The 13,080-nt window shown below is 39.1% G+C and overlaps 2 protein-coding genes across 2 annotated transcripts; both read left to right on the top strand.

The window, feature by feature from the left end:
* Positions 1-1,118: 1,118 nt before the first annotated feature.
* On the top strand, positions 1,119-4,784 carry mrps21 (mitochondrial ribosomal protein S21). Its single transcript, XM_080484363.1, has 2 exons — positions 1,119-1,220; positions 2,313-4,784. Exons 1-2 carry the CDS (start codon positions 1,138-1,140, stop codon positions 2,491-2,493), a joined length of 264 nt encoding a protein of 87 aa, XP_080340489.1. The 5' UTR covers positions 1,119-1,137; the 3' UTR covers positions 2,494-4,784.
* Positions 4,785-6,772: 1,988 nt separating this feature from the next.
* On the top strand, positions 6,773-11,422 carry ciarta (circadian associated repressor of transcription a). Its single transcript, XM_080485756.1, has 6 exons — positions 6,773-6,954; positions 8,734-9,069; positions 9,166-9,241; positions 9,356-9,434; positions 9,556-9,709; positions 9,992-11,422. Exons 2-6 carry the CDS (start codon positions 8,734-8,736, stop codon positions 10,352-10,354), a joined length of 1,008 nt encoding a protein of 335 aa, XP_080341882.1. The 5' UTR covers positions 6,773-6,954; the 3' UTR covers positions 10,355-11,422.
* The last annotated feature ends 1,658 nt before the right edge of the window (positions 11,423-13,080 follow it).

Here is a 13,080-nt window from a genome sequence, read left to right as displayed (position 1 = left end):
ATGCAAATTAGACCTACCGTTCCATGGCGACATTCACCGCTGGCTGACCTCAGACTCAGAGGACAACAGCAGCTCAGAGATGAGAGAGAAAAATGAGAATGGCCCCGATGAAAGAATAACAATGGACACCGATGTCTCCGTTGCTATGACAACAAATGTAGCTTCATAAGCTTGTATTTTCCCTGAAAATCACCCTCCTGCACACAGACTTAGATGTGGACAGCAGGTTTGAGGTTTGCACATAACTTTATGATGTATGCAAATGATTGTAATTTTTTTTAATCTTAACAAGATATGAAACAAAGATATATATATTTTTTTTAAAGATGAAAAATAAGGAATCAAACCATATTATATAATTCTTTACCCACCTGACATTCAACTAACAAAATGTTCTTACGTTATAAAGTTTAGCCTCTGGGTGGCGACATTACTTTAGAATTGTATCGTTCTGCAAAGCAAAAACTAAATTAAAGGTAAATGCAGCGCGGCTGCTGTGCATTTGTCCACTGTGAATGGCAGATTAAATGATTAAATTCACGGTTTCATCTATCTATCTATCTATCTATCTATCTATCTATCTATCTATCTATCTATCTATCTATCTATCTATCTATCTATCTATCTATCTATCTATCTATCTATCATTTGGTTTATAATTTGTACTATTTTAATGTTTCTTATCTTCCTTCCACCCTAAACTACTCTTAAATGCTTTACCACTTTGCTTCTGTGAGTAAACATAGAGCATTGAAAGAACAATGCCAGAGGACACAGTTTAAAAAGGAAAAATAGTCTGTGGAGTTCAGTTCTTCACAAAGCTCAATAAAGGCTGATTTGTTTAGTTTGTTTGTCATGTTGTGTATCTATTGAAGCGTGGCTGTGAGCTGAATAAACACAAGTTTATAGGAGTAGTGTACTCCTAAAACTTGTGTTGATTATGGTGACGGAAAACAAAAACAATACAAAGTACATGTATGAAAATAACACTTTAATAAGCTTTTTAATAAGCTGAGTGAAGCATCACTTGACTGAAGCGTCACCTAGCGTCACTTTATGAGTAGCTTCTCCCATACGGAACCTTTAGTGGTTCGACGTTCCCCTCCGGAACACTTTTGTGCCGACACCTGGTTCAACATGGCGAGGCACCTCCGCTTCATCGCTCGGACGGTGATGGTTCCAGAGGGAAATGTCGATGAGGCGTATAAGACCCTGAACAGGTTAAATTTCTGTTTCTACATCTTTAAAGTCGTATCAGATTGGTATTTCTTCCCGGCGAGTGACAGGCTAACATTAGCTGTGTTGCTGTTCGCCTGCCACTCAATGTCACTTATGTGCGCATGCGCAGCGGCGCTGTTGCGTAAACGTTTTTGTTTTGGTCTCGCAATGTTCTGAAATATATTAACACGTGTATTAGATTATTATTATTTTTATTTACAACCACATCTCTTCACTGTTACCTCCCTTGAATTTCATTTAATTGTACACAGTGAGAGAAAAACTCATAAAACCACACAAAATTGTCAGTGATAATGCAACTACAAGGGCAATAGTAATGGATTTTAATAAATAGGAATGCTGTAATTTTGTCGAGAGTCTAAAACAACTGAAAACGTATGCCATTTGTGGTTGTGAATGAAGCACATTTACACTCATTTGTAGTATATAAATAATTCATAATTCCGCACATGTGGGTCAAAACGTGACTGGTACAAATAGATTAAAAAAACCCCAATGTATCCATGTTCTAAATTCCAAAACGACGGAATTTTCTAAATGCCTTAGGTTTGATTCGTGATTCACAAAATGAAAACTGTCAGTTGTCATTATAAAACCAAGTTTTCTCGTAAGTCTGCAAGAAGCATTGACAACATTATTAAAACTTTAATTGTATTTGCAAGCTTGGCCCATGACTTCATGCTGTATTTTAAACTAGCACAGTTGTTATCCATTTCCAAAAAAGAATAGAATAAAAAGCCTTTTCTTGATTCAGGCTGTGTGTTTGGAATCAGAAATCTTTAATTTTACAACACAGTAGTTTTCCTGTCATTTTTCTGTCATGGATGACATTTTATTACAAATTAGCACCCCCACCAAGTATGTATATCTTTAGAATGACTTAAAGCTGTATGCAATAAAAAATATAACAACAAACATCCAGATATCAATATTTCCTATCTTTATCCACCAAAACCATATTAACTCCAGTGTCGTTAACTCCTCAGTTAGTATATATGTGCTTTATTAAAAGACAATTGCGCTCGCGTGCCTGTTTTTTAATCGCTGATTTTCCGCATCTCTTCATACTCCAGGGTCCTGACTCAGGATGGGATTATTGACACCGTGAAGCGCAAACGCTACTACGAGAAGCCCTGCCAAGAGCGCCGGCGCAAGAACTTTGAGCTCTGCCGTCGTATTTACCACACGGAAATGGCCAGAAAGCTTGCCTTCATTTCCAGGACCAACCGACAGGATCCCTGGCTCGGCTGCTAGAGCCATGAAGTGGGTCGATAAGAGGACGTTAAGAGTGGGCTGGTTTGGAACTGGAAGACCCCATAAAATGCACGGCGTTGCATGGTGTTCATGGCACCACGTCACTGCAGGAAAATAGTTTTTCGTCGTCTGTCTCCACTTAATTTGACCTGAAAATGCCGAACTTGTACTTGAAGGGAACAAATTAATTAATGCTGAGTGTTGCTTGTGATGAAAGAGTTAATAAACATTTGTTTTGTATTATTAATCTTTATGATAAATTCATGACTTTTTGTATTTATCATTATTAAACAACAAAACAAAGTATTCTCCAAACACAGCATGGAGTCATATATTTTCAACATTAAAGCTATTAAGTAGTTTAATGCAGCGTTGTTTGCTCAAGGGAGTTCAGGAAGTGCGGGACACGTCGAGTGTGAACAGTCGGCCTCTCCGCTCAGCGGCAACTTGCTGTAAATTAATTCAAGGTCACTGCCGCACAGTGTGATGTTAATGTCCACCGATCACGTCGACTGCCTCCTGCAAGCTCCGGTAAGCAAGACGCACCAGCCGTGCACATCTGTCAGACGCTGAGCTTTTTCACCACGGGGAACTGTAACGAGGGCATTTGCTCTCGCCTCCCTCACTCAGGGAGACTGAAACATTTTCTCCAAGGTTACCAGGGCAGGTCAATGCCCAGTCCTGTGGCTTCAGGTGGTGAGTCAGTACTGAAAGAGCAGTATGATGGATGTTTTAACAATGTAAGAACTCTGATACCTGCTTTAAGTGACTTAATTCACTCAGAATTTATTCCCCAGGACATCCAGTCGTGGTTTTGAGTGCAATTTGCTAATTGTTTTCACCATTGAGTTCATGTCGCAGCTGACCAGATTTATATATTTATGAGCATAACTCCCACTTTGGGATGAATACATAATTATAAAACCATCAGAAAGTGAGGAAATAAGCCTTTGCATCTACGCATAAGTCAATAATGTAGCACCCCTCCAAAAGACTCCTGCAGTACGACTGTCCAATCAAAGACTAGAATCACAACGGTGTCACATTTTAACATAAAGATTTTACTGTAACACAGAAGAACTGTATAGGGAAAAAAAATTGTCTTGTCACACAAATTTCACATTTTTTGATGGTTCTACAGCCATACATTTGAATAAATTCTTACTATTCACCATGTTAGTTGCTGAAGCAAAAAAAAACAAACTTGCAGAGTGTTTTAGGAAGCTACTGCAGTCGAAACAGAAAATTTACATTTTGCTCTAATAATCCAGACAAGCAGTTGTCCGCTTTATGAACTGTAAATGCAAGTCTTTAACCCCTTCTGAGAACTTCTTAACACGTTGCACGTACATTTAATGACTTTGCATAATGCATATCTGCTTTGATGCATAAAAAAACCCCAATATTGGTACTGCATATAATCTCAGGCTTTACAAGAAACAGCTTAGCGCAGTAGTCTGTAATATGTAGTGTGCAGTATCGGTGGTCAGCGATATTGTAAAACGTGCAAGTATTTATGTTGGCTCCTTTCCATCATAAGCACAACAACATCACCGCTGCGAGGACAAACCTACCAGTCAGTTTTTTTCCATTTGCTCGGCACTTGCGCAGTTGTAACATGTTGGCTGCTACTTGTGATTTCTAATTTAGATGATACCGCCTGCTAATAATAACAGTCACAATCTGTTCCGAGTGTGGCAGCAGAGTATTTTGAAATACTCTTGTAGCTGTCTTCAGTTTTTACCCTAAGTCTTTTCTTTTTCAAGTGACAGGATGTGTTGTCATTTACCCAAGAATTTACTCCAGGTATTTCACTATTCTCTAGCGGCTGTGTATTGGCAATACTATTTGAAAAAAACAAACAACATTTGAGTCAATATCTCTAAACCAGTAAGACAGTAACATGTCAGAAATCTGAGAGCACGTGCACGTGTTGAGTAGCTGCATCATTGCATCACATGTATAACCAACCCCACTGTCTGCCAAAGCTGCTGCTGGTAATGACTACCACTATTTGCACTGCCTCTTTATCAGTTGATGTTACTGAACGGTGACGTTTGTGTGGTTACAATATCTGCACCACAATCAAAAGAAATAGGGTATTTCTTCTTTTTTCAAACTTCAGAAAGTCTGTTTGCATAAGATGACCGAATTGAGACAAACTATGCATCACAAAAGGGACATTACAGATTGTCTGATTGGGATGAGGACCCTGTACACTCTGCTTGGAAACCCCAAGCTCTTGGTCACTCAGCGTCCATTATGTAATTAAATCACTCTGTTTACGGTTGTGCTTTCTCTCTATTGTCTCAACTGTAATTCAATTTGACATCAGTTTAAATAGATCTTTACACCATAACTGACTTGTACCATATTATGCATTCATTTGGAATTTCTATTCTTTTGCTTCTACCAATAGTTGCATATGTGCTCCCTTGTCTTAAATTAATATTAATTAGTATAATCATGGTCATCCGCATTTGTAAGCTTATCAAGCAGCTATTACGTCCTACTGCAGGTAGCATCTTACTCTGCATGTGACCACGGACGTGATTCACTCCCCCAGCATATAGCTTATTGTGTAATTATGTAAGACTGCCTTCCAAGTCATCTCACTCTCTCTGTGGCTGGGTCTGCACATGCTCCAAATCTTGTCCGTCTTGAGTGATAGTAACTACAACAATGCAGCCGATTCATGTGATCTGTGAAAACAACTTAGGCTGTTACATTCTTTACGTTATGATCCACATTGATTACACATGATTTGATAGCATCAGTTCTATTAAAGGTTTAGTTTGTTAAATGTATGGGATTATATACAATTATGTAATGTATTTTCATAAATGTGCTTTTTCTGGCTCATGCTTGTTATCTAATGCGATGAGCTTCTAGGTAGGCCATCCATAGAAGTTTCCTATAAGTTCAATACGTGATACATTTACATGATACGGCTGCTGTTGCTCTGTATGTGTAGCTGTAGCTTGTAGCAGCAGTTACACTGTGGGGAGACCGTAGCCATCAGTGAACCCCATCACTGTACAAGATTGTAGATTTAAAGACATTCCCGTGACTGGCTGATTTTCTTCTGGAACAGCTAAACATAAGAATTATTGTATTTTGTGTCTCAGACAAATCCCCTTTACACCACCACAGGTCCACATTTATATGTCATGTTGAACAAAACAGACACGTCTAGAGACACTTTCATGGCCATTACTATACGGCAAGGTTATGTTTAACTTCACATGCCACAGCCTGAAAGGATTTCAGTACTGTACTTTCACTGAGATATGTTCAAGGAACTGTTTCATTACATAACAGTAGCATGTGTCCTGCAAAACCCCAACAAATTATTCATCCTACAGAAACATCTACAGTTCTATCTCGGGGTATTTAATGCTGTGTGAAGCAAGTTACCCTATAGGTAACTTAAGTATTTTTCTTCTCCGGTGCAAGTGGCAATATGTTGGCTTTTAAAGATAACTTTGGTCTAAATGTGACCAGTGAGTCACATTTTGGCTCATTTGTCACAAATATCAAATATCACGTGGTATAACTGGGGCCATGTACACAGGAACTCAGTGTGTAAACAGTCTTTTATGGAAATCCAGTGATTTCCATTGTAATGTTGCTTAAAAGAATAAGGTGAAATGTGTGTGATTAAGTTCAGTTTAACAGTTTCAAACTTATTTTTGAAAACATACAAATGTTATATAAGAATGCTGATTTGAGTCAAGAGTGAAGTATGCTTCAATAACTTTATGGGGTTGACATGTGTTTTATGGAATTCCACAATAAAGAGTTTTTGTTTAGATGTTTTGAAAATATAAATCAAACATTTTAAAATCCGTCAACAACTCAAATGATGTTTGTTTGGAGGACTTGGATGCAATTTTACATGTTGTCAATAAACAACACTGGCACGTGCTGCAAGGGGGTTATTAAGTTTTAATAACAGTAAAATGACATGAGAATCCTGGCATTTATCCATTAACCGTCTGGGGCTAAATGAGAACCTGTTATCAAACCAAAATTTCAAACAGATAGCAGCTGCCTCGTGCTGTTCCTCGCGTTCTTCGCCACACCACCTACACGTGCTGCCTGGGGAGGCGGGGCGGGCTCGTGAAAGGGACCAGCCAACTGGCACGCCGAACGCCGCCCATTGGAGGAGCCAACAAACCAATGAGGAGCGAGTGATTCCCACGCCGACCAATGGCGGCGCGGCAGCGTGTCTGCACGTGTAGCGCCCGTTGAGCGGTGTGCGTACTCCGTGCGTGCTGGAGCTCGACTGTCAACGGAACACGAGCAAAGAGAGAGAGAAACCGGGGAGAGAGAGAGAGAGTACACTGGACAGCACATTGAGCGCCTAAACACAGACTGAAGACTGTTCAACAAGACCCTTCTCCGCTATCGTCTCGTTTGTCTTCATCCGGAAAGGGAAAGTTCTACTCTGTTACTACGGTAAGATGGCTTATCTGTTGTGTGTATTTTAACTAAATAATAACTTACATTTTGCCCTGTCCGTCTGAATTGCCTTTTCGTTTACTAACCACTGTAAGTTCTACCTTCGGGTTATTTATACATGTGCCTTGTTTCTTTACGGTGTTTCAAGTGCCGGATGAAGGCGAAACAAATATCTAAACAATAGGAATATAACGATCGAGCAATTTAAATGTGATAATCTGCAAAAGTACATTCCTAAACATTTCTCCGGAGAAACGTGTCTTCGACTTGTTAAGGGAGAGGTGAGACAGCGGGTTTTGCAGTCACATCTCTACAAAGAAACTGCGCTTGCTTAAAGCCTTTATGTTTTGGGGACTTCGTCGGTTTTTAAGAATAAAGCATCTCGGATAAGAGCTCACTTCTTCACCCCGGTGGCTTTTATCAGGATGTGCACGGCTGCCTCCTCTCAGACGTGTTTACAGCACCGAAGTTGTGTTCAGCTTTATTGTGTCACGAGTGACATGCAGACATGCCAGCAGACTCCGCACCAGTCGTGGCAAGGAGCATGCTGAACCCAACGTCGTCCACAACAATGTTGCGTTGTTGCTGCTGAGGTTACTGTCAGTAATCACAGTCAACACTGGATTACAGTCTGTCCTGGGATGACCCAGCTTATTTATACTGGATATCACACAAACGTTGCTGGCATAGTGTTGTTGGCAATACTTGACATAAGCTATTCATAGTCTATTTACACACCACAATCCTCACTTGAATATAAACACGTGGACATTTGAAGGCGTGAGGCAGCAAAATGTTCTCACTGTGACTGTTTCAATGTCAGACTGCTTCACAGAAAGTCTTTGTGCAGCCGTCTCTGTACATTTTGAGAGTGACTCCCTTGTCTTGTTCAGAAGGGACTTTTGATCATTCGCAGCTTTGTGTGCCAAGTGCTGCTGAGACTGATTGACATCCTTTGTTTGCATTATCCCTATTTGATGGTCCACATGAGTTGATGCATCACTCCCCACCCATAGCAGCAAGAAGACACATTTATCTTTCAACGCGACCGATGAAAGGACTGTCACAGTCTTCCTCTATTAAATATGAATAGGAGTAACATTAGGAACATACACACTGCATTTCTTCAGATGCGAGCAGATTGACATATGACAAAAACTTTTTTCAACACCATGCAGCTTAATTAAAGTCTGTGTTACAGTGTGATAATATGACAACATGTCTACTATTTTACATTCCTATTAAAAGTGAGGGCTCAGTCATTTTCCCAAAACGTTTTTCTCATTTGTGTTAAGTGTGTCTTATATTGTACAGTGTACAGTGGGTGTAAACAAAAAGAAGTAGTTGAAAATCAACACATTTTCTTCATGTATTGACAATAAAACATTTAACAATATTGGAATATCAGTGCATTGTGGATGTGCCACTTAGTTCTACACTTATTAAATATAAATAGAAAAGTATTTTTGCGCATGTTAAAGAAAAACATTACAAAGAACAACAGACTTTAAGGAATGTCATTTTTAGAAAAATTAATTACATGGCTTAAAAGGTAAGAGTTGTAACGGATGAAACTAAAAAGACTTAAATATACCTGAAATATTTCAGTTTGTGTGTAATAACAGTAAAATATGTAGAGTTGGAATGTTTGAATACATTTTTCAGGCACCTGTCATATATGTGTAAAGTGTTTGAGAAATCTCAGTTGGTGTGTCGGGACAGGTTTGTTGATTCCTTTACGTTCTTCAATCGTATGGCTTCTCTTTTCATTCACAGATGAATTCATTGGGCAGTTCCTCCAAATGGCCGTCCTATGACTCGCTGCCCTCCACCTCAAGCTTCCTCCTCAGCGAGAGTGAGCAGACTGAGGACGAAGCCGATGTCTTTTCCGAGGGAGAAGGGGACAGTGGAATAAGAAATTCTCTCTCAGCAAAAGGACAAATCACACTTTCGGGAAATTACCTTCATTTCCCCCCTCGACCAGACCAGCTGCACTCCGGGTCCGAACAGCGCTCCGACACAACCAAATGTCATGACTCAGCCTCTTCTCCCAGAGCCGCCACCTTCAGAGCTTCATCAGCGACACCAGGAGACTTGGCCTTTGCTCAGAAAGTGAGCATACTTAAATTGAGCACTTGAAAGGTTTTCTTCTCGTGGTTTTTGTTACGTGTTTTTAACAAAACCTGTCTCTTTGGGATTTGATTTCAGTGTGAAGATTTGCACCGGTTCATCCATCCTTTGCTTGAGCTTCTTCATGGTCTTCAGACTGGCCGATTTGATAGAGGTATGTACTTTACCAATACCTAGCATGCTTATTGTGATTAATGCATTTTACCCCGCGTTTTAACTCTTGCTTGTCTTTGATATTCTAATAACATATATATATATATATTCACAGGTTTAACAAGTTTCCAACAGAGTGTTGCCATGGACAGATTACAGAGGATACTTGGAGTCCTGCAAAAGCCTGAAATGGGGTAAGACCATCACAAATACTTTATGAAAACTTGATGGCAGTGGACATGTTTATCATTGACGTGCAGTGTTTACTGTAACATTGCCAATTGATTAATTTTCCTCAATTCTTTCTTCCTACAGTGAGAAGTACCTTCAAAATCTGCTGCAGATCGAAGTGCTTCTCAAAATGTGGTTCCCTCTGGTGGCTTTCAAGGCTACAAGCATTTCAAGCCAGAGCAACACTCCTGGACTCAAATCGCACTGGTGCAAAAATCAGCTCCACATGCCAGTTAAGGTGAGCTTCCTCTTGGTTGTTATTATTGAAAGCTGTTTTTTTTTTTTTTTTTCTTTCAGCCATGGCTGTTGAATTGATCTGCAAAAAGATAATATGTTAATGGAAGGTCTTTTTTCAAAAAGTAATCTGATTGGAGGATAAAAAATATATTATTTTGTAGAAGATACTGGTCATACTCCTCTGACTTGTATATTTAGTTTACTAATCAATTTCGGTCTCTTCCTAAAAGCACCGAGCGTTGTTGTTATTGTTCTAATTCTCTGTTTTTATTTCCCTCCCCAGAAACGAAAGCTGAGCTGGTCACAGCTTGACCAATCTGGGAAAACCCCAAGCATAGATGACCACAATCAACATGGAAAACATGGGAGCGACCGCCACGTGGCCTCACTTGACACCGTGTCCTCATGTCGACCATGCTCACCTAAAAGATTTAAACCTCTGGAGCCAGAGGCCGCGGAGCCAGGTGTGGACGGCTGCACAGCTGGAGAAGAGTTTACAGACAGAGTGGGCTGTGTTAGCGGGCCGCCGTGTTTAGGTTTTACAAGGGAAAATAAGATTTGCTTGCCCTCCACGTGTGTCAGCCCAGCTACACAGGACAACTCTGTGTCCTCAAGTGGCGCCGTCACTCCTACTGACTCACCTTAGCTGACCTCGCTATCACATGGAGGCGTCCCAGCATGCCAGGCAGGAGGCGGACTTGATTACATAAGAATAAAATCTGGCGTCGAGCCAGTCTTGATGACTGGGAGGCACATTAAAACAGAAGAGGAGGAGAAATACAGAAAGACACTTGTTAACCCCTAAATGTCCAGCGTTGTTTAATGACACTTAAGTTATTGCACTATATCACCAGAAAATGTTTGTCTCTAAATATATTGCTTTTTTTTTTACTCATTGACTTTTTTTTTTCTAAACTGAGAAATGTTGGGAATATTTTACATGTATGTTACAGCCAAGGAGTTGATGCTCTGATCTTTATTTTATCATTTTCTTTACAAACACAACCCTACCAATATGTCTCTGTGATGAAGGAAGAAAACATGGAGGGTCACTGTCGGGACAGTTTGAATCTAAAACAATACATCAAACACTCTTATAAGCAACAAAATCCTCCAGATTAGTTCTAGACGCATATATTGTGCCATTTTGCTTTGTCATATGTCATAGTAGACCACGTATTTATGAGCATTGTCATTTGAACCTCACAATCCTGAAAATGACAAAGTCCAAATTGAGAAGCAGAATTGAAAGCCTTATCTCTAGTGATGGTAAGACCTGCTGCCCTGGAATTGATAGAAATGATTAAAGATGAAATTTAGAAAACTGAAAGTATATTTCCCCCCCTTGTGATGGGAGCATATTGTGAAGACATGTAGCCACAGCCAAAATGTGCCAAGCAATACCATTTTGCATTATCATTTTGTACACAGCTTCTATTGCTTCCTAATTGTTTTATACAGCACGGGACGTGCAGCACCTTACAGCATCTTTTCTTAGGGTTCAATGCAGTCTAACAGTAGATGTAGTCACATGCAAAATTGGCCCATGATTATCGGGCTGGGCAGGGAAAGCAGAAGATGCTCAGTGCATTCTATCAATTGCAAATTTACTTTGCCAGCAAGTAAATGCACTATCAGTTTAAAAAAAAAAAAAAGACTTGAAAATGTTGTGTTTTAATACTCGTTTTGTATTATGAACAGGCATTTGATATTTGAGCCTGTGTGAATTTGAACTGATGCAACAGCACTTTGGATGACTGAGGAAGCGTTGTACATCAAAAAGAGTTGCAATATAATTTATAAAAGCAGTACTTGGAAAAACTGTGATTCCCTCAGCAGACATGTTAAGAGATAATTGCTGTGTGTTATTGGAAAAGTTTGTCATTTTATTGTGTTTTAGTCGGCACTTACGTATGGATGTGGTTTTGGCGTACGAAGCAAATTGAGTTCATGATCCAGCTTATCTATTTGACCATAAGCTTCAAATACAATTTGTGATTACGAGCACAAAGAACAGCCCTCTGTGTCCGATTTTACACTGACAGGCCATTTAAAACGTGTAACACTCGAAGTGCTTTACTGTTTATTAACGAGTAAGAAGTAACACAGAGATGTTTTAATCACAACAGTTTCCATTTCTGAACACATCACTTCTTCTTTTTTCTCCTTTTTTTTTTTTTTTTTTTTACTGCATTTGGGCATTGTACCACAAACTCTTTATATTGGGTATCATTCATGTTGAATGACATTTGATCTCTGGAGGTTTTCCACCAGTCAGCCTTACTTTTACACACAAAAGTAACCATGAGCCTGTCTGACATTCAAATCACAGAAAAAGAGAACATCATCAATGGTAAAAATCATCAATTTACCACGTCTGTCATCGCAAACCAAATCTGCTGCTGTGTAGACATTGCTCGGGCTTCTTCGCTTGTGATTTATGATTTACTGAAAACAAAGGAAATCGTAAGCACAAGCCATAATGATAGCCTCGTGTGGATTTGGTATGTTAAATGCAGCAGCATGTTGTACTGGGTTACACTTCATTTTTGAAGTTGGAGTTTAAAAGAAATTCTTAGTTGTGTGTCCTCAAGTTTTGTTTTTACTTTCTATTATTTTTCTGTATTTCTTTCTTATTTAAATAAAATTGTTCATTGCTTGTTAATGCACATTTTTCTATAATAAAAAAGATTGTTGATTGTTATTTGTTGATTTTTTTGAAATATATAAACTATGGAATCAAGTGACCATTTAAATTAGATTGTTTGGGCCTTTTACTCAAACTCCTTTTTATTTTGCATTTAATGTAACAATATAACAGCAGGATTTTATTAAGTGAAGGTAGCAGTTTGATCTTCAACAGGCACATTAGGCTAATTGATGACCCTAAAACTGCCTATTGTTGTCAATCTGAATGTGTATGGTGCTCTGGATAAAGAGTTAAAGAATTAACTAATCATACAATATTAGCACCCTTCGGGAAATTACTTTTTCTACTAATTGTATTTCTAGGATACAGTGGGCAGCCACTTCAGTGCGCTCTGGAGACCTGCCAGCTATGGGATTCAAAATTGTGAACTTTCGGTCCCAAGTGCGCTTTTCGAGCCTCTCGGCCACTAATGACCAAAAAGATGGACTATATGTCCTGACCCATATAGAAACCTATCTTATGTGCAACACAGATTTTTACATGAAGATTACGTTATCCACTCATGGAAATTTTAAAAATTGGGTTCCACTTCTTTATTAATGTTGTAATAGAAATACTTTATTATTTCCAGAGAGAAATTTCTTTCAGAACATATATATATTAAAGCTTAATGGACTCATTAACATGAACTGTTTTGTTCAAAGAAACACGGCTCACTTTTC

The sequence above is a fragment of the Lipophrys pholis genome, assembly GCF_963383615.2.
Source record: "Lipophrys pholis genome assembly, chromosome: 17".
In the NCBI taxonomy this organism is placed as follows: Eukaryota; Metazoa; Chordata; class Actinopteri; order Blenniiformes; family Blenniidae; genus Lipophrys; species Lipophrys pholis.
The sequence above is the reverse complement of the archived record's forward strand: the minus strand, read 5'-3'. Positions and strand labels throughout refer to the sequence as shown.